We start from the raw sequence: 23836 nt of genomic DNA on the forward strand, positions 1-23836 counted from the left end.
TCTCTTGGGTATATTCCCAAGAGTGATATTGGTGGATCCCGGGGTAGGTTGATTCCGAATTTCCTGGGAAACCGCCACACTGCTTTCCAGAGTGGTTGCACAAGTTGGCATTCCCACCAGCAATGGGTGAGTGTACCCCTTTCTCCACAATCTCTCCAACAGAGGCTATCATTGGTGTTTCTTATTTTAGCCAATCTGACAGGTGTAAGATGGTATCTTAAAGTTGTCTTGATTTGCATTTCCCTGATCACTAAGGAAGTTGAGCATGACCTTAAGTGTCTTTTGGTCCATTTTTTTAATTGGATTATGTGATCTTTTGGTGTTCAGTTTCTTGAGTTCTTTGTATATTTTGGAGATCAGACCTCTGTCTGATGTGGGGTTACTGAAGATCTTTTCCCATTCTGTAGGTTGTCATTTTGTCTTGTTGACCATGCCCTTTGCTTTACAGAAGCTTTTCAGTTTCAGGAGGTTCCCATTTATTAATTGTTTCTCTCAGTGTCTGTGTTGCTGGGGTTATATTTAGGAAGTGGTTCCTTGTGCCAGTGCATTCAAGTGTACTTCCCACTTTCTCTTCTATAAGGTTCTGTGTTTTATGTTGAGGTCTTTGATCCATTTAGACTTGAGTTTTGTGCATGGTGATAGACATGGGTCTATTTTCATTCTTCTACATGTTGATATTCAGTTATGCCAGCACCACTTGTTAAATATGCTTTCTTTTTTCCATTTGATATTTTTTGCTTCTTTATCAAATATCAGGTGTTCATAGATGTGTGGATTGATATCCGGGTCTTTTATTCGGTTCCATTGGTCCTCCTGTCTGTTCTTATGCCAGTACCAGGCTGTTTTCAGTACTGTAAGTCTGTAATAGAGTTTGAAGTCAGGGATTGTGATGCCTCCAGAAGTTCTTTTATTGCCAGGGATTGTTTTGGCTATCCTGGGTTTTTTGCTTTTCCAAATGAAGTTGAGTATTGTTTTTTCGAGGTCTTTGAAGAATTTTGCTGGGATTTTGATAGGCATCTATATATATTTCTAATGATTTCATTGATTCACTTAATCTCCGGTCCTTATTTTGTACATATGACTCCAAAGTTTGAAATTTTTCCATTAAGGATAACTTCTCATCCTTGGATATTATTTGGATGGTGTGCAGGTTGCCTTCCTGGAGAGATACTCTATCTGCTAACCTATCATAACTTTTTTTTTTTTTTTTACAGATTTTCATTGTCAGGTTCAGCAGTATGAGTTGTTTCAGATAACTTCTCAGAACCCTTTGAGATGGATTGAATTTCATCTGTCAAATTATGTTATCTTTTTAATGATATTAATTTTTTCAGCTATCTTTTTTATTTTCAATGATATTAATCCTGTCAGCTAGCTGTTCATTATTAGTCTGTAAAGACTGTGTCATTTCTAAAAGTGCCTCATTCTTGGCTCTGTTATCAAACCATTTTCTTAAAGTTATATTATATATATGATGATATACTATATAAAATTAAAAACAAAGCAAAGTCCCAATATCAAATAAATAGATGTATCAAAAAAACCATATAAGTCTTGCAGAATACCATCTATAGAATAAGCAAAAAGGTTATTAAATTCCTGGATTGTGGTATTTTCTGCCATTATATAACTTTCAAATTTACTGGTTTATTTTTGTAAATGAACGTACCTTGTTATGGGTCTTTGGTAAATTTTTGTAGGTGTAATAATCTTTATTGTGGGTGTACATGACTGGCAGTGGCAAGGCAAATTCCAGTACCTGAATTACCTGGTACTTAATTAATTAATTAAGAGTAGCACATTTGTATACAGAGGATTGAATTGGCCAGAATATCAAGGAACCCAAAGCTTTCCATGAATGGGGCCTGAGTGTGGCCATTGGACATGGCACCTTGGGGATCATGGTGGGAGAAAAGTATGTGGGGGCAGGCAAGTCGCCTGGTCTGGGTGCCTGTCAGAGAGGCTACAGTGGCATGCTGTGGGCAAAAAGTGTGTCCAGGATGTCAGGCTAGAGAGTGTGGCAGCGTAGGGGGGAGAGTGTGTGGACCTTTGGGGTTGGTCCTTGTAGGAATTGATTCGGGATTCACATGGGCACTATATGTAGATGGATGTTATAAAGTAGTACCACACTAGCTCAGACTTTAGTATAACAAAGAGTTCCTTATTTAGGGGTAGACTCACAGATCACAGTCCTCCCTGCATAAGCAGGGAACAGGAAATGAATCCAACAGCCGAGAGAGAGAGAGAGAGAGAGAGTCAGCCCACGGGCATGTACCAAAGGCCTTGCCCAAACTGGTCCAGCATCTCAAAGGCCATTGGCTGAAAGAATTTCCCCAGCAAAGAAACGACATGGTCTATATTTTCTAGATGTCAAAAAAGAGTGGTGTGAAAAACAGCCTGTGTCTGGCCTAATGTAATAAAAGTTTTTATGCCTCAACATAAAACATGGATTAATTACTTTAAGAATTATAGGCTAGTTTGTCATAGCCAGAACCTGGAAACAACCTAAATGTCCCTCAATAAAAGAATGGATTAAAAAATGTGGTACATTTACCCAATGGAGTACTACACAGCAGAAAACAATAACAATAGCTTGAATTTTGCAGGAAAAATGGATGGAGCTAGAAAACATTATTTTGAGTGAGGTAACCCAGACACAGAAAGACAATTATTACATGTACTCACTCAAAGGTGGTTTTTAAACATAAAGCAAAGAAAGCCAGCCTACAAACCACAATCCCAGAGAACTTAGACAACAATGAGGACACTAAGAGAGACTTACATAGATGTAATCTACATGGGAAGTAGAAAGTAGAAAAAGACAAGATCTCCTGAGTAAATTGGGAGCATGGGGACCTTGGGGGAGGATTGAAGGGAGGAGGGGAAAGGCAGGGAAGGGAGCAGAGAAAAATGTAGAGCTCAATAAATATCAATAAAATAAAAAAAGAATTATAGGCTATATTTATATGAAATAATAACATTTGCTTTATTTCTCCATAGGTTATAGTCAAATATATTTAACAGTATAACCATGGTCTGATATGGTACCTTATTTCTATAATCCCAGCTTTTGGGAGACTAAGGTGGAAGGATTGCTGTGAATTCAAGGCAAACTGAACAAATTCCAGGACGTCCAGGGCTGTCTAGTGAGACCCTGTTGATACACTCCTATCATCTCACTGCTTGATATTGTGGAGCAGGAGCAGGATGAATCCAAGACCACCTGCAGCTACTCAGCAAGTTAGAGGCCACTGTGGGCTATATTTTTTCCCTGAATTAAATGCAACAAAAATAAGCAGTAACAACAATAAAACATCCTAAACACAAGGGAATCTGATATGTTTTTGTCATTTGAGGCAGGGTCTCCCTCTGTGCTGGACCTTGTGCTCCTGAAATAGGGCAGTGGTTGGTTTCTACCTAAAACAAAAGCCTAAGGATCCAAGTAAGTCCCAATTCCCTTTCTGGACACTTGGGATTCCACCCAGGGAGTGGTTTGTCTACCGAGTGTTTTATTCAGGGTGTGAGTCTAAGGAATGAGTGCTGAAAGTGGCCTGTGGCTTTCAATGTGCATGTTAATGCAGTCTTTTGTTTTAGTCCTACCTTCTGAGGTCAGGGGTATATTAACCAGTTGAATATTAAACATGGCGAATTTTCACTACTCACTGAAAAATTCCCTCCTGATACTATCCTATATGTTTCTGCATTTATTATTTTTGTTTGTGTCTTCATATTCTTTACTATATTTCTAAATTTCCATGTCTCTACTCTGGAGAAAGGTATTTTTGTTGAGGCTGGCCCCTAACACTTAGGCAAGTAGATTGTGTCATTAACTTATGTACGATGTTGTGTTTATAAAACTTATTTATTTTACCCAATTGTATTTCAGATTTTCAGATTATCATTGTGTTTCATAAGGTTTTGTATTTGTTCCAGGCCTGAGGATTGAATCTAGGAACTTATGTTTGTAAGATGAATATTAGCTTTGAACTCAGTCTGAAGCTCGGGCTGGCTTTGAACTTGTGATTCTCCTTACTCAGCTAGGATTATAGGTCCCCTTAACCAGTCTGGTTCCAAAGTGACTTTCATTTCATTAGTTGTATTGAAAATAAAAAGAATTGTTCTTTGGAATGATACTCGTTATTACCACCAATCACACACACAAATCCACATTTGTAGTTTTTTATTTTTATTTAGCCAAGAATTTGGGATGATTTTTGATCATGAAAGAACCTTATGTAGATCTTGGGGCTAGTAAAATTGTGCAGGCCTGGCAACCTGAGTTTGATTCATGGAACCTACCTAAAGTTGCTAAGATGTCTGACTTCTGTACATGTTCAGAGACACACATGGAAGCACACACACACTGTAATGGTCTGTCCTGTTCCTTTAAGAGACAAACCACCCATAGGTCCTCCCCCATCCACTGAGGCAAGCTGATCTTCAGCTTCTAGGCTGAGTCAGTCTCTCTCTCTCTCTCTCTCTCTCTCTCTCTCTCTCTCTCAGAAGCAGCTTCTGTCTCTCCCTTCTCCCCACTTCTCCCTTTCCCCCCTCTGTTACTCTCTCTCTGCCTCTCTCTCTCTGCTCTTTCCCCTTTCTCCCCTTTCCTTGCATAAACCACTAAATAAATATCCAACTTCACTCTACATGAGTTGCCTATCTGTCTCAGTCTCTCACCCGCCATGTGGCTTCCTGCTTGGGACCCAGCTGCCTTCATGGCCTGCCATGGTCTGGGGATCCACTGACTGCTGCCTGCCCCAACTCGGGGAACCTGCAGCATTTTACTTAAAATACTACACACACAATTTAAATTTTAAAAAATGAAGACCATAGATCACAGTTCTTTGCTCCTTGTTGAGAGGGACAAGGCTTTAGCACAGTAGTGTTCAGTCTGAGGCCCTTCCCTCTCTGACCACTGGAAAACACATATTTCTGAAGGTCATAGAACTGACATGCTTCTCTGTCCATCTCCAGAGTTGGGGGTCACCACATCATGGAGAACTGTATTAAAGGGTCATACCATCAGTGAAGTTGTCACTTACAAATCTGCCCTTCTTGCTCCACTGCCTTTGTTTTGCTGAGCTAATGACCGAAGAGAGAATTTCAGGGAACACTTAAAATTGTTTTATGCCACATAAAGATAGTGTTCAGCCAAATATGGAGGTGCATACCTGCAAAACTAATACTTGGAAGGTAGAGACTAAAAGATGATGGCTTTAAATGCCAGTCTTGGTTAAAGAATGGGTTCCAGGCCAGTCTGGACTTGAACAACAAAGTAAAATACAAGAAAAGTAATACTTTTTAGATTTTTCTCATAAATTAATATATTTCAAAACAGGGTGGAAGAAAAACAATCATGTGTGTAGGCCATTTCAAGCTTTTGTTAGAATATATAGAAGAATATTCATTTGCTTCATGCTTTCAAAAAAGCTTAATTTAAAAAAAATTGTTTCTACCTATTCTCAGTAGAATTTGCTCAAATAGGCAGTAATTTTCTACAGAATAGCCCTTTTTTCCCTTTTACATTTTTTTTTCTCAGACAATCAGTATATAATATATTCATCAAACTTAAGAGAGGGCCTGGACATCATTTTTCTCTCGGAGGCAGATAATTTTTCAGTTTCAAGCCAGGTGGTTTCTGTCTCATCAACGGGGCCATACAAAGAAACTCAGGTCTGTTGTACTGATATTCATCACAAGAAATGAACACATCTATTGAATTCTCTGACACAAAACAAACAGAGCATTATCTGTCAGAGGATCAGAAAGCCCTCTTTTTACAAAAAAATAAAAAAAAAAACCTGAACACAATGTAACCATGCTGGAATAGCAGGGATACCATTATCTTGTTCTTTACAATGGTTTCTTTCAGCTGATGCTTTCACAGTATAGACTAAGTCTAGAGCACATAATAATAACACATAATAATATCCTCAAATAAGCTCTCTGAGCTGAGCTATTAATCATTAAATTACCTACAAATTTAAAAAAAACATGCTTTATTTCTGTAGTCATATTTAAATTATGAGAATTATTATAAACCCTAATAAAGGGATTGATTATTAGGGTCATAAGAACACTCACATTTATGGAGTTCTATGAGCCAGACCCTTAATATCTAAATAGCCTATCTTACGAAATTCCTACAGCAAACCCTGAATACTAAGTATGGTGGCAACATATTTGTAACCCCAGGGCTTAATAGACTGAGGCCTGAGGCAGAGGAACTTGAGACCAGGGTTTGTTACTCAGTGAGAACATTTCTCAAGAAACCAAGAGGTGGGTCTGGACAGATGGCTTAGCTGGCTATCAGCACTGGAAAAGGATCTTAATTTATTCTTTGCACTACAAGTCAGCTCACAGAAATCTGTTAATCCCGTTTCAGGGTATTGGACACCTCTGGAGGACACCAAGCACAAATGGGGTATATGATGTTTTCTATGGAGGTATTACATGTATTCCATAACCTAAAACAAACAACAAAAGCCAAGTACTAGCACTGAGAATTTAGCTCAGTAGCAGAACAGAACTAGCTTGTCCCAGGCTCTGAGTTTATAACAACCAAGATGCAGAGACTGAAAACAGTTGGTAAATTATAGGAGAAGAAAATAGAAAATTACAGTAATAAATTACTCCTTGTAGCTTCTGGAACCAGGCCTGGTAGTCACATGTTTTCTGACTTTGTTCACCCAGAGATAGTACAGACTTCACAAATTTAGGGTTCAGTGCCCTAAAGCTTATGCATTTTTTTTTGAGTTATAAGAATATCCTATCTTGGTAAGTATAAAGTCTTATACCTAATTTACTTTCTATTATGACTTGTTTTCTGCATCAAGTAAACAAGGAAAACTATAACTATTTAGTCTTCAATTTGCTCAAGGATAAAAAACATTAACAGAGTAAGCAGGAAGTACGAGCAAGCGACTTCCAAAAAAAATGTGAATATTGATAGAAACAACTGGCTGCCTGGACAGTCACCCAAAGTTCCTCTGCAATATTAGGGCATCCATCTTCAGGCTACAGGCCTAGCATATCTGACAGACTTTTCTGTGAAGCAGGATATTTTGTGTCCTGCTTGTTTAATTAGGGCAGTATACTGTCAGCAGTCAAGGCAGGGGCATTTTCTTGCCCAGTGGCTTACTTTTGCCACAGAGAAAGTAAACACCATGTGGAATTTCTTTGATGCCCATTATCTTCTCTGAAGTAGATTGGTGTTGCCAGGAGCAGACATGTCTCATTGTCATAAAAAAGAAGAACCTACATTATTAAAACATCTTAAATACCACATTCTGTACCTCTCTGAAGTGGTTGAAGATGCTCTATCTATCTAAAATATGTCTTTGTTTGGCCTTAAAAACATACCTAATGTGACTATAAGTTTGATCTTCACTAACCCCACATCAGACAGAGATTTGATCTCCAAAATATAAAAAGAACTCAAGAAATTGATCATCAAAAGAACAAATAAATCCAATAAAAAATGGGTACAGACCTAAACAGAGAACTCTCAACAAAGGAACCTAAAATGGCTGAAAGGCACTTAAGGAAATGCTCAACATCCTTAGTCATCAGAGGAATGCAAATCAAAACAGCTTTGAGATTTCATTGTATACCTGTAAGAATGGTTAAGAACAAAAACACTGATGACAACTTAGGCTGGGAAGGATGTGGGGTAAAGGGAACACTCCTCCATAGCTGGGTGTGAGTACAAACTAGTAAGGTCCCTTTGTATATCTGTATTTCTCAGAAAATTAGGAAACAACCTACCTCTAGATTCAGCAATACCACTTTTGGATGTATTCCCAAAGGATGCTCAATCATACCACAAGGACATGTGCTCAACTATGTTCATAGCAGCATTGTTTGTCATAGCCAGAACCTGGAAACAACCTAAATGCCCCTCAATAAAAGAATGGATAAGGAAAATGTGGTACATTTACACAATGGAGTACTACACAGCAGAAAAAAAAATGACATCTTGAATTTTGCAGGAAAATGGAGGGAGCTAGAAAACATTATTTTGAGTGAGGTAACCCAGACACAGAAAGACAATTATCACATGTACTCACTCATAGGTGGTTTTTAAACATCAAGAAAACCAGCCTACAAACCACAATCCCAAAGAACTTAGACAACAATGCAGACACTAAGAGAGACTTACATAGATCTAATCTACATGGGAAGTAGGAAAAGACAAGATCTCCTGAGTAAATTGGGAGCATGGGGACCTTGAGGGAGGATTGAAGAAGGCAAGGTAGAGGCAAGGAAGGGAGTAGAGAAAAATGTAGAGCTTAATAAATATCAATAAAAAAATAAAATTAAAATAAAATTAAAAAGACAGGCATTTACACAGTGGTGTGTGGGATAGACTAGACAAAAGTAAACAGGGCTTGGAGCAGAGAAAAGAGAAATAGGGAATGGGGAATCTCTTTCCATTTCCCCGATTGTTCACATCTGTAAAGGTCCCAAATAATATTAGGTTCTAGGATGCCACTAGGCTGCCCTTGGGTTGATTATCTATGGGTATTGAAGCCAAATCCGATTGCAAAAGTAAGTTTAGGACCCTTCAGGTCAAGCATCAGGTGGAGAGACTGGAGGTTTTCTAAGAGGCTACCAAGGGGCAGTGAGAGAGGATAGTATGGAAGACACGTTGCCATGGATGAGAGAGAAGGAAAATGTCAATGCAGCCTGCAGTGGGCATCCTCAAGACTCAGGACAGACTGAAGGAGGACCAGGTCAGTCAGTGGGTCGCCACAACAGTCAAAGCCCGGCTAAGTTAGAGACTCAGTGCCTGGGACCAGGGCTTTTTGTAAGGGTGAGAAGGCAAGGATGAAAACCTCACTCTAGGAGGAGCTGGAGAATGGAGGCACAAAAGCCACGAGGGCCTAGAGGAGCTGCGGGATGTGTTACTGCTCTGCCCTGGGAAAGGTTTCCCTAGTGCGAGTGTGTCCGCTCTGGAAAGGTTTCCCTAGTGCAAGTGTGTCCGCTCTGCCACAGCAGGGGAGAGCTTGCCCAGGGAAAGTGTTCTGCTGGGCTCTGCCCTAGTATGGGCAGCCCTGAAGGAAGAAGAGGGCAGAAGGGACACAATAACCTGGCTGGGCCTGACAAAAGAGCCGGATTGCAGCTCCAAGGTTGGGGGTATGGGGTCAAGTGAAGGGGGGGGGGAATGTAGCCTTAAATACCATAGTTGGGGATTACCTCCACCTCCAAGAGTACCGGAGGGTGCCAGGTGCTCAACAGTCCCTTCCTCCATCTCAGGGAAACATTTACACTGAGCAAAGAGGAAACTGATCTAATTGCTCCTGGTGGATGGAATGATGAGTTGCTGAGCCAGAAGGAGAGTCTAGAGATGGACGAGAGAGGAAGGATAGGGTCCCAACGCAGCTTAGGCCCTGGGGGACACCCACGCACTAGGAGGGCCATTCCCAGGTTTTGCACCAAATGTAAGCATTGCAGCTCAGACGGAAAGGTATCCTGGTGTTTGGGAGCCAAGGAATACCATAAAGTCACACACTGCACAGCAAACTTCACACACGAGATGGATTGGGGGGGGGGCGCCAGGAGGGTGGTTGTCTCTGCTTGGGAGAGAAACAGCAGAACATTGAACAAGGGAGCTGGAGAGATGGCTCAGAGGGTAAGAGCATTGCCTGCTCTTCCAAAGGTCCTGAGTTCAATTCCCGGCAACCACATGGTGGTTCACAACCATCTGTAATGAGGTCTGGTGCCCTCTTCTGGCCTGCAGACATACACACAGACAGAATATTGTTTACATAATAAATAAATAAATATTAAAAAGAGAAAGGAAAAGGTATGTGGGCCGTACGCACAAACGCATGCTCATCCTCTACAATCAGAACTCCGGAGAACTAGCTGCAAGTGGAGATTCTGTTTCCTCCACGGTTCCACAGCTGTTTGGGCACTGTCATGTTTCTACCACTCTCTCACAGATGTTACATTTTATGAAGCGTGACTCATTCGGGTGGTACTGCATATCTTCAACTCCGAGGAAATCCCAGAGGATGAAATGGTTACACAACCTGAAATACTTGAACAAAATATTTTTTGGAGGCCAAAAAAGGGCAACCTGATTTTTCTATGCTTAAACAAAACAGAAAGACCAGCGGTTTCGTATTCATTATTTAAAAATGTTACCTTCTAGTTTGGTACACCACCAACTGTGATTGTGTGGAGCTTGCACTGGCCCCTTCTCTCCTTCCACCATTAGAGTCCTAGGGATCCGGATTCTTGGCATGATCCTCACTGAGCCCCCTTGCTGATCTGATTTCAGATTTTTTATTATAGTTGAGATAAAGGTGTGAGGGTGTTTTTATTTGTCAAGATCTTGTTTGATTTCCCCCATCCTGGTCTGCAAAGTGAGTTCCACGACAGCCAGGGCTAGCAAGAGAAACTCTGTCTTGAAAAATAAAAGCAAAAAACAAAAAAATTAGTTGGAGACATTTTTTCAGAGTATTTTTACCCCATGTTTATTATCAGTGGTTCATTGTGGAAGCTAAATAATCCAAAAACCAAGCAAAATAAAAAACAAGCACTAGTGTTTTCTAGTAAATAAGAATTTAGTCCTGCCAGGCTGGTGGTGGTGCACTCCTTTAATCCCAGCAGAGGCAGTCGGATCTTTGTGAGTTCAAGGCCAGTTGTCTCTGGGCTACAAGAGCTAGTTCCAGGACAGGCCCCAAAGCTACAGAGACCCTGTCTCAAAAAAACAAAACAAAAAAACAAACAAACAAAAGAAGAATTTGTTCCTAATAAAATGACCAAGTAGAACTCAGTTTTAGGAGATAATAACACCATCAGCATAATTTCTTAAGATGAAAAGCAATAATTGCACACTATTTTATCACAATTGGGCAAAACTTTTTCAACTTCCAGAAAGTTTTCCCTGTTTAAAAAGACAAATCAAAAACTTCATAACTACAAAATTCAGTTCAGAAAAACAGGGAATTGTTATTCAAATTTTGGTATTAAAAAGGTTTTAATCTGTTAAAAAAATACAATGGGTGTATTGAGACAGGTGGGAAAGAAGGGCTGACAACGGGTGAGTTTAACGTGGTGAGAATACTGTTAGGCAAAGGCAAAAAAAGACGTGAAGATAAAGGAAGGATTGTAAACCGGAGCCTTTCTGGCCCTGGATGCGGGGTTCAGAATCCCAGCACTAGGGAGGCTAAGCTGGGAAAAGAGTTGGGGGCCAGTCTGGGCCTCTCTACAAACAAACAACCGTACAAGATTCTTTCTTTAAGACAGACAGATGTGCAGTTCTAAAGTATTTATAACACCAAAGAGGTCTTTTTGAAAATTGCTTGTTTATGGAAGCTTCCATAAAATAGACTTACGAACTCCTCATGATTCACCTTTTACTAAAACAATATCAAAAGTGTCAGTGAATGCACTGGTCTTCAAGCTCACCTGTCGCTGTTTTTCAGTTAGCTAGGAAAGAAAGCTAAGAGTACCAGAGAAATAATGCAGTTGGCAGAGTGCTTGCCTGGCACATACCAAACCCTAGGTTGGAGCCTCAGTAATGGCTGTACTGAGTGTGTGGCAAACACTTGTAAACCCAGATGCCTGGAGGGTAAGAGAAAGGCAGTCTTCAATTTGGATGCCAATTGTGGCCATGGCAACTTACCAGCTCTCTGTTCCCTGCAAATCCTTTAATTTTCCAGTCTTCAATTTTCTATTCTGTAAAGAGGAGGAAAAGCTCATAACTGGCATTTCTTATCACAGAAAAAAGAAATAGTCAGAGCTCCTTTAGTGCATATATTAGTGCCTTGTGCAATGTGCCAGGTCAGTAGCCCTGAGCTGTCTGAACTTGTGGGGAGTTCTGTCAATGCAGTGTCCTTTTTTGTTTGTTTGGTTGGTTGGTTGGTTGTTTGGTTGATTGGTTTTTCAAGACAGGGTTTCTCTGTAGCTTTGGAGCCTGTCCTGGAACTCACTCTGTAGACCAGGCTGACCCCCAATTCACAGAGATCTTTCTGTCTCTGCCTCCCGAGTGTTAGAGATTAAAGGTGTGAACCACCACTGCCCAGCAATGTGGTGCCTTCTTTTTGTTTTGTCAGTTAGTAGGCTCTTAACAGTTTCGATTTTGAGCAGACTTCTTGCCCCTAAAAACTCAAATCATCCTGGTTTGCCAATTTAAAAAATAATTTTATTGTTTATTGATTGACGTAGGTAGGTGTGTGTGTGTGTGTGTGTGTGTGTGTGTGTGTGTGTGTGTGTGTATACACTAATGCTACAGCTTACTTACAATAGTTAGTTCTCCTACTGTGTCAGTCGTGGGGATTGAACTCAGGTTGTCAGATATGGTGGCAAGTGCCTTTACTTACTGAGCTGTCATTCCACCAAGATTCTTTAAAACCAGCCGGGCAGTGGTGGCGCACTCCTTTAATCCCAGCACTCAGGAGGCAGAGGCAGGCGGATCTCTGTGAGTTTGAGACCAGCCTGGTCTACAAGAGCTAGTTCCAGGACAGGCACCAAAACCACAGAGAAACCCTGTCTCGAAAAAACCAAAAAAAAAAAAAAAAGATTCTTTAAAACCCTTTTGAAGCCTGTCAGGGGTGGCACAGACCTTTAATCCCAGCACTTTGAGAGGTGGAGCAAGTGGATCTCTGAGTTCGAGGCCAGACTGATCTACAGGATGAGTTCCAGGACAGCCAGGGCTCCACAGAGAAACACTATCTTGAAAAACAAACAAACAAGCAAACAAAATAATAATAAAATAAAAATTTTTGAAAAATATTTCTCTGTGTGTGAGAGAAAAAGGACTTTATACTAAGAATTTTGTTCTAATTTCAAGATCAGAATTATTTAAAAGAAACATCTGTCTCCTCATCTTCAAACTTTGGGAAATTGCCTTCAAATTCCTTAATCCTCCTTTCTGTTGCAGCCGTTCCGTTCAGTCAGAATTTCAGCACATTCCTGGAGTCCTTCTTTTTGTCCCGGTTCAGTTTTCCAGTGAAATGTTTGAAGCCAACTAAGTTCTCCTAATACAGATCGACCATAATAGGAATGCCCTGCTGGGCGTGGTGCCAACACTTGGGAAGCTAAAACAGAAGGATAATGGGAAGTCTAAGATCAGCCTGGGCTACATAACAACTACTAAGACTACGTAGCACGGTGGTTCTCCACCTTCCTAATGCTGCAACCCTTTGTACATTTCTTCATGTTGTACAATCGTACAACTATTTTTATTGCTACTTCATAGCTGTAACTTGCTACTGTTATGAATCAGAATGTAAATATCTGATATGCAGGGTATCTGATGGGCAACTCCTGTGAAAGGATCCGTCAGCACCCCAAAGGGTCACAACCCACAGGCTGAGAATGGCTTAGTAAAACCTGTCCTCTTTTGCTGTTGCTGGTTTTTTCTTTATTTTTTTTTCATAGCTGAGGACCAAATCCAGTGCAAGTGCTCTACCATTGAACTAAATCCTAACCCCAAGATCTGTCTTTAAACAAGGAATCTCAGTGGAGTAATATTAATACTTCTTAAAGATGGTGTGTCTCTATACCACCACGGGATGGCTGTGAGCAACAGACGAGAGCTTCAGTTTGTGCTTTATCCTGTATGCCCTTATTTAGTAGGAGAAAAAAAGCAAAAATATGTCCAGATGTAATCTTGTATGAATAAGAGGAAGAGTCCAAATTGCTGCCATTCGTCTCCCCCCACCTTCTGCTGCTGTGAGGAAGAGAATTGCCATGGCTACCAAAACATGCTCTTTCCCCAGGCTTCATCAAGTTCACTTTTTCCCACCGTGCGTGATGAACAGTATTGTTCTGCTAAGTGACTTCAATCTCCATCGATTCTGCACATTCCCTCGCTATTCTTCCTCCCTCTCTAAGAGAACACCCTCGACTTTTCTTTAAGACAGGAAATGTCTTGATGTAAATTAAAATAAGAATATAGGGGCTGCCAATTCAGTCTCTGCCTGAAATCTGGCATTTCCTCTGGGCCACTACAGCTATCACTGACAGTGTGTGTCTGATAATCAAAACATGCCAAGGGATGGTGAAATAAAAAGCAGGGCTACGGTAGCTCGCAGACACACTCCCATTGTGTGCCCCCGGCTTCTTGAAAGACTGTCTTGATCTGTAGATTTCAAGTCATGGTTTAAGACGTTAGATTAAGACAAATTAGTTCTGTTTAGCATTTTTCTTTTAAGTTTTAATTTCCCTTTTTTGTTCTCTTCCACCTTCTTCTTTGGGTTTTGACCCTTGCACACCCCATTTATACAAATAAAACAAGACAAATCTGGAAAAAAAATTTTGAAAAGAAAGAAGATACTATCTAATGGTTTATTTTCTTACCATTCTTTGTGAAATTCAAGGCTAAATTCGACATTTTGGGCCTAGACACAAAATCTCCAACTCAAATGGAAGAAAGATAATATTTGTGAATTCCATACCAAGTCATTTTTTTTTTCTTTTTTAAATTAGGTTTTTCGGGCTGGAGAGATAGCTCAGTGGTTAAGAGTACTGCCTGCTGTTCCAGAGGTTCTGGGTTCAATTCCAGCAACCACATGATGGCTCACAACCATCTGTAGTAAGATGTGGTGCCCTCTTCTGGCCTTCAGAACACTGTATATATAATGAATAAATAAATATTTTTTTTAAAAAATTAGGTTTTTCAAGACAGGGTTTCTCTGTGTGGCCCTTGTCTGTCCTGGAACTCAGTATGTAGACCAGGCTAGCCTTGAACCTAGAGATCCATCTGCCTCTGCCTCATGAGTGCTGAGATTAAAAGCATGCACCACCACTGCTTGGTTCAAGTCAATGTTTTTAAACCATGAAACCAGAAAGATTTCTGCAAGTCCAAGACCCACGTGGACTTCAGAGCAAGTGCCAGGCTTGCTTCTCTGACTTCTTCCTGCCCCCCATGAGGAAAATAAAGAGCAGAAAAAAATATGATCAAATAAATTTCCACGGTAACTGGCTTTGGTGGTACACATCTTTAATTCCAGCACTGAGAAGGCAGAGGCAGGTGGATTTCTGTGAGGTCGAGGCCATTCTGGTCTTCATATGGTGTTCTAGGCCAGGCACAGGTATGTAGTGAGACCCTGTCTACACTCTGTGCCTTCCTCTAGCTCCTGCTGCTCTGTTCTAATCATGGGAGGACGGGTATCTGCCATTACTGAGCAGGCTATGAGTTAAGAGCTGAGCTAACTGCCTTTTGAGGATTTCTTCACATGATCATCACAAGGACTTCTATAAGAGTCTGTTTGACTTTGTTTCTGTGTTTGTACACACACGTGTGGGGAGGGTGATGTTGCCCATACAGGCCAGAAGGGAATGCTGGGTTTCTTAGAGGTAGGCATTTGCAAGCTACGTGATGTTGGTGCTGGAACATTGGTCCTTTGGTTATTGCCGGAAGTGCTTTTAACCACACAGTCATCTCTTTAGCCCCATTACAACATTCTACTTTATTTATTTGGGGATTTTCATGATCGGATTCTCTGTATTACGGTCCTGGCTGTCCTGGAACTAGCTCTTGTATCTTTACGCTTCAGATAAGAAGAATAAAAAGAGTCTTCTAAGGAGCAGGCGGTTGTACAGCATCTCACAGGCAGGAAGGAGGGGAACTGGGGTTTGAAAGTGAGTCGTCAGTCCAGAGCCTAGTGTACTGCCTGGTGTTTAACCTCTGTGCTGAATGCCTTAACACTTGCAAAGCAGGTAAGCCTGAAAAATACTCCTGACCCAACCCTGAACAAAGTCATAAGACTGCGCAAGTGAGGGGACTCATCTCTGGGTGGGGCGATGAAACAGCTGGTCCAGAGGTAGGTGGTGACATTCCTGACTGTGTGCTGCCTTCTCGTCCCGAACTGTCCAAGTAAGGCCTGGGAGACAGACAGGAAGACCAGTTTGCAAGTCCTTTTATGAGCAGAACCTGATCTCAACACAGAGGGAACAGAGATCAGATCATTTCATTGCCATTTGACTTAGTTTGGTATTTTGTTTGTTTGTTGTTTTATTTTAAAGGTAAAAGAAAACATTTTCTTCCTTCCTTCTTTCCTTCCTTCCTTTCTTCCTTCCTTCCTTCCTTCTTTTCTTTCTTCCTTCCTTTCTTCCTTTCTTCTTTTCTCCCAACCTCACAGCCTTGAAAGCTGATTAACACATTTAAATGTCTCAAATTAGCTAGCACTCTGTCCAAGACAGATTTTTCAGTGCCAGCTCAACAGGAGTGTTATTGTGAAGGTCACGCTCAGCTCAGCTCAGCTTTCTGGTTCTATTGGCTTCCTGAATTAATATCTTTCAAGCTGTCTCCCTCCTCATCGTTCTAACTCTTGCTAAGTCCCCTTCCACTTTCCGATTTCAAGTGTGAGAACTGTCTCTCTAGTTTCATTCAAATATTTTTTTTCTAACTCATCTCCCAAACTGCTACCAGATGATTTTCACAAAAACAAGGATTTAGTATGCCATTCCCTGCTAAAAACATTTTCACTTTCACTGGCGGGGGAATCAAATCCAAACCCGGGAGCATGACATTCAAAGACTTTCCTCAGAACACTCCTTTATGTTTCCTACTGCTTCCAGCCAGACCAAAGCAAGTCCACTCCTTGTAAGGCACCAAAGACAATAAATGACATGGTGACTATAAAGAAAGCAAGACACGTCTCTAGTAAAGGACCAGGGTTAGCCAGGAAGATACGGTCTCATGATTTCAGTTCTGCTACCTATAGCAAACAGAAGCTGTCAGTATAATACCCAACTCCATTCCTTTTTTATTCTTTCTTTCTCCCTCTTTCTCCCTCCCCTTCTTTCCTTCCCTCCCTTTCTCCCTTCTTCCCTCCCTTCTTCCATCCCCCCTTTCCTTGCTCCCTCTCTCCTCCTCCTTCTCTCCCTCTTCTTCCCTCCCTCCCTTCCCCTCCCTCTCCCTCCTCCCTCCCTTCCTCTCTCTTTTCCTTTCTTCCTCCCTTCTTCCCTTTCTTCCTTTCTTCTTTAGGCAAGATCTAACAATTCATTAACCCTACCTGGCCTGGAGCTAGCTGTATATATACCCAGGCTTGCCTTGAACTCACAGTGACCCCCTTTGCCTCTGTAGTGTCAGGATTATAGTGTCAAGCCTTCAGCATGCCAGAGGCCCTAGTTTCTATCCTAAACCCTGGTAACAACACCAAAAAAACGTTCTTTGCTCCCCATGGGTAAATAAACAGGGTATTTCATAAAACTTGGCTGTGCCTTGACACCTTCCAAGGGACTGTTTATCCAAAGGGCAGGAGGATGCTCTAGTGGTGCCAAACATCTTGAGTACATTCTAGGGTGTGGTATATAGTTCACGTCTGATAATTAGTGGAGAATACTGAGAAATGACCTAAGTCATCCCACCCCACCCCACGCATACACATGTGGGCATATGTACACAATAGAGCACACATACACGTGCTCTCTTTCACAAAAATCTTTATTCAGCTAAGAAGAAATCCATTTAAAATAGTTTTGTTTTCTGAGTATGGTAGCTCATGATTTTAATCCCAGTTCTCAGAGGGTAGAGGAGGATCAGGAAATCAGGAGTTCGAGTCCAGTCACAGTTACATGAAATCCTGCCTTATCTCAACAGCAATAAAAGTGTGTCGACCATTGACTAAGTATGACCCCTGGCTCAAGGATCTGTGGCTTTAATTAAAGTTTCTCTCATGGTAATAACTTTTTTCCTTCCTTCTTTCTTTTTTTTGGGGGGAAGGTGTTTTGTTTCATTTTGTTTTGTTTTTCTCTGTGTAACAATCCTGGCTGTCCTGGGACTAGCTTTGTAGACCAAGTTGACTTTGAACTCACAGAGATGCGCCTGCCTCAGACTCCGAGTGATGGGATTAAAGGTGTGAGCCACTACCAGCCCCACAATAGATTATTTGTTATTTTTCTTTCTCTTTTTTCCTGTTATCCAATCATAGACAAAACATGGTCTTTCTAAGGCCCATGGTTTTATTTGCCTTTTTTTTTTTTTTAAAGACAATCTCATTATGTTTCCCAGGCTGGGCTAGAACTCTGTATCTACATAGACCAGGCTTGGCCTTCATCTAACTCACAAAGACCCACTTGGCCCTGCCTTCTAAGTGCTGGCATTAAATGCGTACCTTACCATGGCCACCAAAGGTCCATGGTTTTAACAGGATAAGTAGTCTGTTGTTGAGCGTCTTCTTCACAGACAAACAGCATCAAATCTTCCTTTGTCAAAGTAGGTTAAAGTCCAAACCCCCTTCAGACTCTGCTAAGTATATATCTCCTCAATGGGTCAGAAAAACCATCCACCTCAGTGTTACAGAATTTAAATCCAACTTCTACACATTCTGTAGCAGGAATCATTGCTGTTAACACAAGGTCTCACATAGTCCAGGCTCCTCTCAAACTCCCGAAGCCCTTTCACCCCCTGAGCCTGGAGATGGTGATGACCAACACCAGGGTTTCCCTCTGCAGCCACACTTGGTCTAATGCCTCATTTAAAAGGTTGCTGACACACGCTCTCACCAGATGGCCTCTCCCCAAAGTCACCTGCTTCAAAGGCTATTTGCCGCTGAAACTTTCTGACCAAAGTTTTATAGTAAAATTTATTTGTTCAGAAAAGTGTTTCAAACTTCTTTACCATCTATTAAATCCTGAGCTGACCAGAAGCCAGCTTGCTTAGTTCTGTAAATTCCTGCCGACTCCAGAACTGGACAGACGCCTAAGTGTGTGGATACATATCACCCAGGAATGTGATAGCTCGGGCCCCTTCACATTCTCAGGACACCAGACCACGGACGTCAAGGGCGGTTTCTTCAGCTTGGCTCTGTCCCAAGCATTTTCCACACGTTTCTCTCCACGTCTACACTGCAGCTTGGTAGTTATTTTTGTGGTGACTCAAATGTTTTATGATTATAAATATCTTTATTAGTCTTTACTGCGATGAGAATTATTTACTGACCCTCTAGCGCCACAAATGGCTTTGGACTAACACCGTAGCTATTTCCTATTTTCAGTCAGGTCTAAAAGCCTCATTTTGGCATTATTATGCATTTCCAAATTGAGAAAACCTACATCACAGTGCAAAGTCACTGTAGCTAAGACCTGGCTGCTTTATAAATGATATTTTCTTTAAATGTGAGTTTGAAGAGCTAACATCTACTTAGTAGCCACCCTCTTTTTTTGTTTCTGCCCAACATAACTCTTTTCTATGCCCAGATCACCTCTGAGACTCAGCCATACCTCCCATCAACTCTCAAAAACACACATATGCATGCATGTGTATATTTGTCTTGATATACTTGACTTAGTTAGAATAAAGGGAAATTTTCTGTTTTCTTTCATAAGTTTTCTCTTTTTTCTTTTATTCACTAAAAATGAGTAGATAAACATAACAGTATGATGGACTATGCAACATAAAGTTTGAAATGGCTCAGCAGTAAAGAACACTGACTTCCCTTCCAGAAGACCTGGGTCCAATTCCTAGCACCCCACACAGTGGCTCACAGCTGTATGTAAATCCAGTCCCAGGAGATTCAATGCTCACGTTTGCCCTCTACAGGCATTTATATGGTACACATGCAGGCAAAATATCCGTACATATAATTTTCTTTTAATTAAAATAATCCTCCTGTCTACATGATCTGATGTCATGCACACAGCCTCATTGTGCTTCATTCTTTCTTTTCTCTTTCTTAAAAAAATATTTATATTTTCATTTATAATATGTTTATTGTGAGGTGAGTACAACATGACAGGTACGAAGAAATCAGAGGACAATTTTCAAAAACAGGTTCTCTTCTCTCTTTCGCAGGGACTGAACGCAGGTGTTCAGGCCTGGCACCAAACACCTTTCCCCACTGATCCATCTTTAAACGATGTATTTATTTATGTCTATGAGAGCTCTGTTTGCATACATGCCTGCATGGCAGAAGAGGGCATCAGATCCCACTCTAAATGGTGGTGAGCCACCATGTGGCTGCTGGGAATTGAACACTGAACCTCTGGAAGAGCAGCCAGTGCTTTAAACCGCTGAGCCATCTCTTCAGCCCCACTGATCCATTTTTAAAAAATCAAATATATTTTGTATATTGTTTTACTTGCATGTATGTCTTGAGTATCACATGCAGTAGCTGCAAAGGCCAGAAGAGGGCAGCAGATACTCTGAGGCTGGAGTTAGATAAGGTTGTGCGTCGGATATAGATAGGTACTAGGAAAGGAACTGGGGATTTTTTGGAAGAAGCGAGTGCTCTTAGCCACTGGGCCATTTCTCCACACACACTGATGCATCTTGCTAACTCCCTTCCTTCTGTTCTTATTGCTCAGTTTTTTCATCATTATCTTTAAGATTAAAATATGTCTATCTATATCTGTCTGTCTGTCTGTCCATCCATCCATCCATCCACCCTGTGCTTATGTGAGAGCATGTACCACGGAACACTGGTAGATCAAGGACAACTTTTAGAAGACAATTCTCTCCTTTCACCTTGTGGGTCCTGGATTTCAAACTTATCATCAGGCTTGGCTTGGCAGCAAGCCCCTTAACCTACTAAGCCATCTTGCCTGCCCACTTACAGCTTGTTCTTCTTTTTTGTTTTTTGAGACAGGGTTTCTCTATGGAGCCCTGACTGTCCTGGAACTCACTCTGTTCCAGGTCAAGGCTGACCTTGAACTCACAGAGTTCTGCCTGCCTCTGCTTACCAAGTGCTGGGATTGAAGGCATGCACTACCACTGTCTGGCTAATTTTTTGTCATAACTATAGAAAATAATCCACATTAATTCAAAGCAAAGGAATTTCAATGGAATAAAAATTTAAATGCATTATACAAGAAATTGATGTGAAAATCATATGGTCATAATGAAGTTTACTCTTAAAGATACCTTTTATTCAGGGTGGTGACTTATACCAATCTCCTAGCATTTGGAAGACTGAGGACTAAGCCAGCCTAGACTATACAGTGAGATGCAAGCCCACAGATAAGGCCTACAGAGTGCTAGCCTGTCTCACAAACCAAAACAAGGGAAAAAATACCCAAAGCCAAATACAGCAGAAGTAAAGATATCTTCCAGCTGAAAAGCCAGCTCTGTTGATAACTGATTAGGAGCATTCCCGTCATCTTCAGGGCTGGGGCCGAACCTTGCTGTAAAGTGTCTGCTTGGCATGCTCAAGGCTTCTAATTAAATACTAACACCAGCTAAAAACAAAATTCTGGGCATAAAATATTTGGTCAAAATCTTCACTTCTTAGTAGCGTCATGGAAGTAGAATCATCCAGAAAGCTGTTGTTTTGGGGCTAGCAGTCAGGGCTGCAATCACAAACCCGGAACTTTCCACTGCCTAAGTACCAATCTGCTTTCCTCTGCATCTGATGGAAAATAATGCATACGGGGAGCCTAACAAATGCTTGCTGAATGTCAAGATTCTCCTAATGCACTGTAATGCACTGTAAGTATTGGGGACAGGGGACTTGACCTATGGAGTGGATCATTTTAACTTAACAATTACTGAATCACAAATGAACTCTCAAAAGCTTTGAGAGCAGAAGCAGTGAAACGGGGACATGGCCATCTTTGGTATAAACACAAGCCTGAAAAATAAGCCCTGGTACAGTCATAAAATGAAGGACTTTTGTGTTTAGATTCTTTATTCATCAAACCTAATTCTTCTTTAAGCTTTTTTCCATTAAAATTTGCTTTTACAGCGCTCTCCATCTGCAAGGTCATCATGGACGTCTCAAAGGAAGCATTATTTGAGGAATTTGAGAACTATTCCTATACCTTAGAATACTACTCACAGGAGTCTGCTTCAGAGGAGAAGACGCATCTGAAAATTGTTCACTGGGTCTCCCTGCTGTTGTGTGTCCTAGCATTTGTTCTGGGAATTCCAGGAAATGCTGTTGTCATTTGGCTCATGGGATTTAGGTGGAAGAAGACAGTCACTACTCTCTGGTTCCTCAATCTGGCCATTGCAGACTTCATTTTCCTTCTTTTCCTGCCCCTGTACGTCTCCTATGTGGCCTTGGGTTTCCACTGGCCTTTTGGCCTGTGGCTCTGCAAGGCTAATTCCTTCATTGCCCAGCTGAACATGTTTTCCAGTGTTTTCTTCCTGACAGTGATCAGCCTGGACCACTATTTCCACTTGATCCATCCTGTCTCGTCTCAGCGGCACCGAACGCTAAAGAACTCACTGGTTGTTGTTCTATCTGTCTGGCTTTTGGCTTCTCTGCTTGGAGGTCCTAGCCTGTACTTCCGCGACACTCTGGAAGTCAATAACCACATTATTTGTTATAACAATTTCCAGGAGCATGGCCATGACCTCACCTTGATGAGACACCATGTTCTGACCTGGGTGAAATTCCTTTTTGGCTACCTTTTCCCTCTGCTGACAATGAGCTTCTGCTATTTGTGTCTCATCTTCAAGGTGAAGAAGCGGAGCCTCCCCATGTCCCGTAAGCATTTCTGGACAGTCCTGTCTGTAGTCATTGCCTTCGCGGTCTGCTGGACCCCTTATCACCTCTTTAGTCTTTGGGAACTCACCATCCACCACGACAGCTCTTTCCAGCACGTGCTGCAGCAGGCGGTCCCTCTCTCCACTGGCTTGGCGTTCCTCAATAGTTGCCTGAACCCCATCCTTTATGTTCTGATTACCAAGAAGTTCCAAGCTCACTTCCGGGCCTCTGTTGCTGAGGTACTGAAGCATTCGTTGTGGGAAGTCAACGGCCCTGCCACAGCCAGTGAACAGCTCAAGAGCCTGTCTTCCCTAGAAACAGACCGTGTTCCCAGAAACCAGCATGGATTCTTCACGTGAACCTCATAAAAATTCCTTTCAGATGAACCTTCGTTCTGATATAAACCGACCATATTTTTGTTTTTGTTCAGTGTATTGGTCTTATATTTTTGCGTGGGTATAAAATGTAGATTTCTTCTTCCTTGCAATTTAAATGATGCCGCTGTCTGGCTGCCCTCTGGTGGCGACTGTGATATTAACAACCTAAATCTCAGCCCCCCCACACTGTTTTAGCCTATTGATGTACCGCAATATATCTATCCGATTAAATAAATCGTTTTTATAATGCATACCACATTATATTAATTATAGTAACTTTCATCTTGAAAAGGCATCAGCCTCGTTTTTGGTTTCCTTTTGGGTCATTTTGTGCGTGCACACCTTGCTTGTTGCTCCTCGCTTGCCTACGATGGCTGATGGCTAGCCAGCAAGTCCCAGAGATCTGCCTGTCTCCACCTCCACTGCCCTACACTGAGTGCCTGCTACCACGTTAGGCTTTTTCTAAGGTGTGTTTATCTAAAGGCTTCCTTGAATGCACTTGACCAACTAGGGCGTCTCCCCCGCTCCCTGATCTTCACCTTTTTAGTTACTAAAAGAGAAAATTAACAAAAAAATTTTTTTTCTGGGACAGTTTCACTATGTAGTCTAGGTTGGCCTCAAGCTCCAATAAACAAATTGAATACAAATATATTTTAATAGTATAATACATATATATATTCAACTTTTTAATAATTTACAAATTAAAGTATTAGTTGGTTATGTTGGCTTAAAACTTTCATTTCTGTTAACTGTTTATTTGCTAAGTTGACCCAAAATCTAATTACTTAAGTAATTTATTGTTAGCATAGTTCAATTTTGAGGTTCTGGAACCTCAGGTAGATAACGATGCAACTGGTCTAGCTTGGAATAGTTGGCACATTATATGACTGTGCCAGGGCTTATTTTTCAGTTCATCAACTGTCCTTTCTCACATCTGTCCCTTGACTCTGTCCAGAGTGGTCATACTTCTCAGTTCCAAAGGTGCAAGCGGCAAGCGCTCCAAGGAGCTGCATCCTCAGGCCTATTTACTAAGTGTTACAAATGCCGCTCATACAGCCTTGTTTCAAAGGG

General features: G+C 41.3%; 1 protein-coding gene across 1 annotated transcript; it reads left to right on the forward strand.

Annotated features, from left to right (window-relative positions):
* The first annotated feature begins 21615 nt into the window (after positions 1–21615).
* On the forward strand, positions 21616–22848 carry Gpr1 (G protein-coupled receptor 1). The gene has a single exon (XM_013351644.2). It carries the CDS (start codon positions 21665–21667, stop codon positions 22745–22747), a length of 1083 nt encoding a protein of 360 aa, XP_013207098.1. The 5' UTR covers positions 21616–21664; the 3' UTR covers positions 22748–22848.
* The last annotated feature ends 988 nt before the right edge of the window (positions 22849–23836 follow it).

This window comes from Microtus ochrogaster, linkage group LG4 (assembly GCF_000317375.1).
Source record: "Microtus ochrogaster isolate Prairie Vole_2 linkage group LG4, MicOch1.0, whole genome shotgun sequence".
NCBI classification, from domain to species: domain Eukaryota; kingdom Metazoa; phylum Chordata; class Mammalia; order Rodentia; family Cricetidae; genus Microtus; species Microtus ochrogaster.

Coding starts and splice junctions, on each gene's coding strand:
- Gpr1 (XM_013351644.2), top strand. CDS start 21,665: ATGGACGTCTCAAAGGAAGCATTATTTGAGGAATTTGAGAACTATTCC.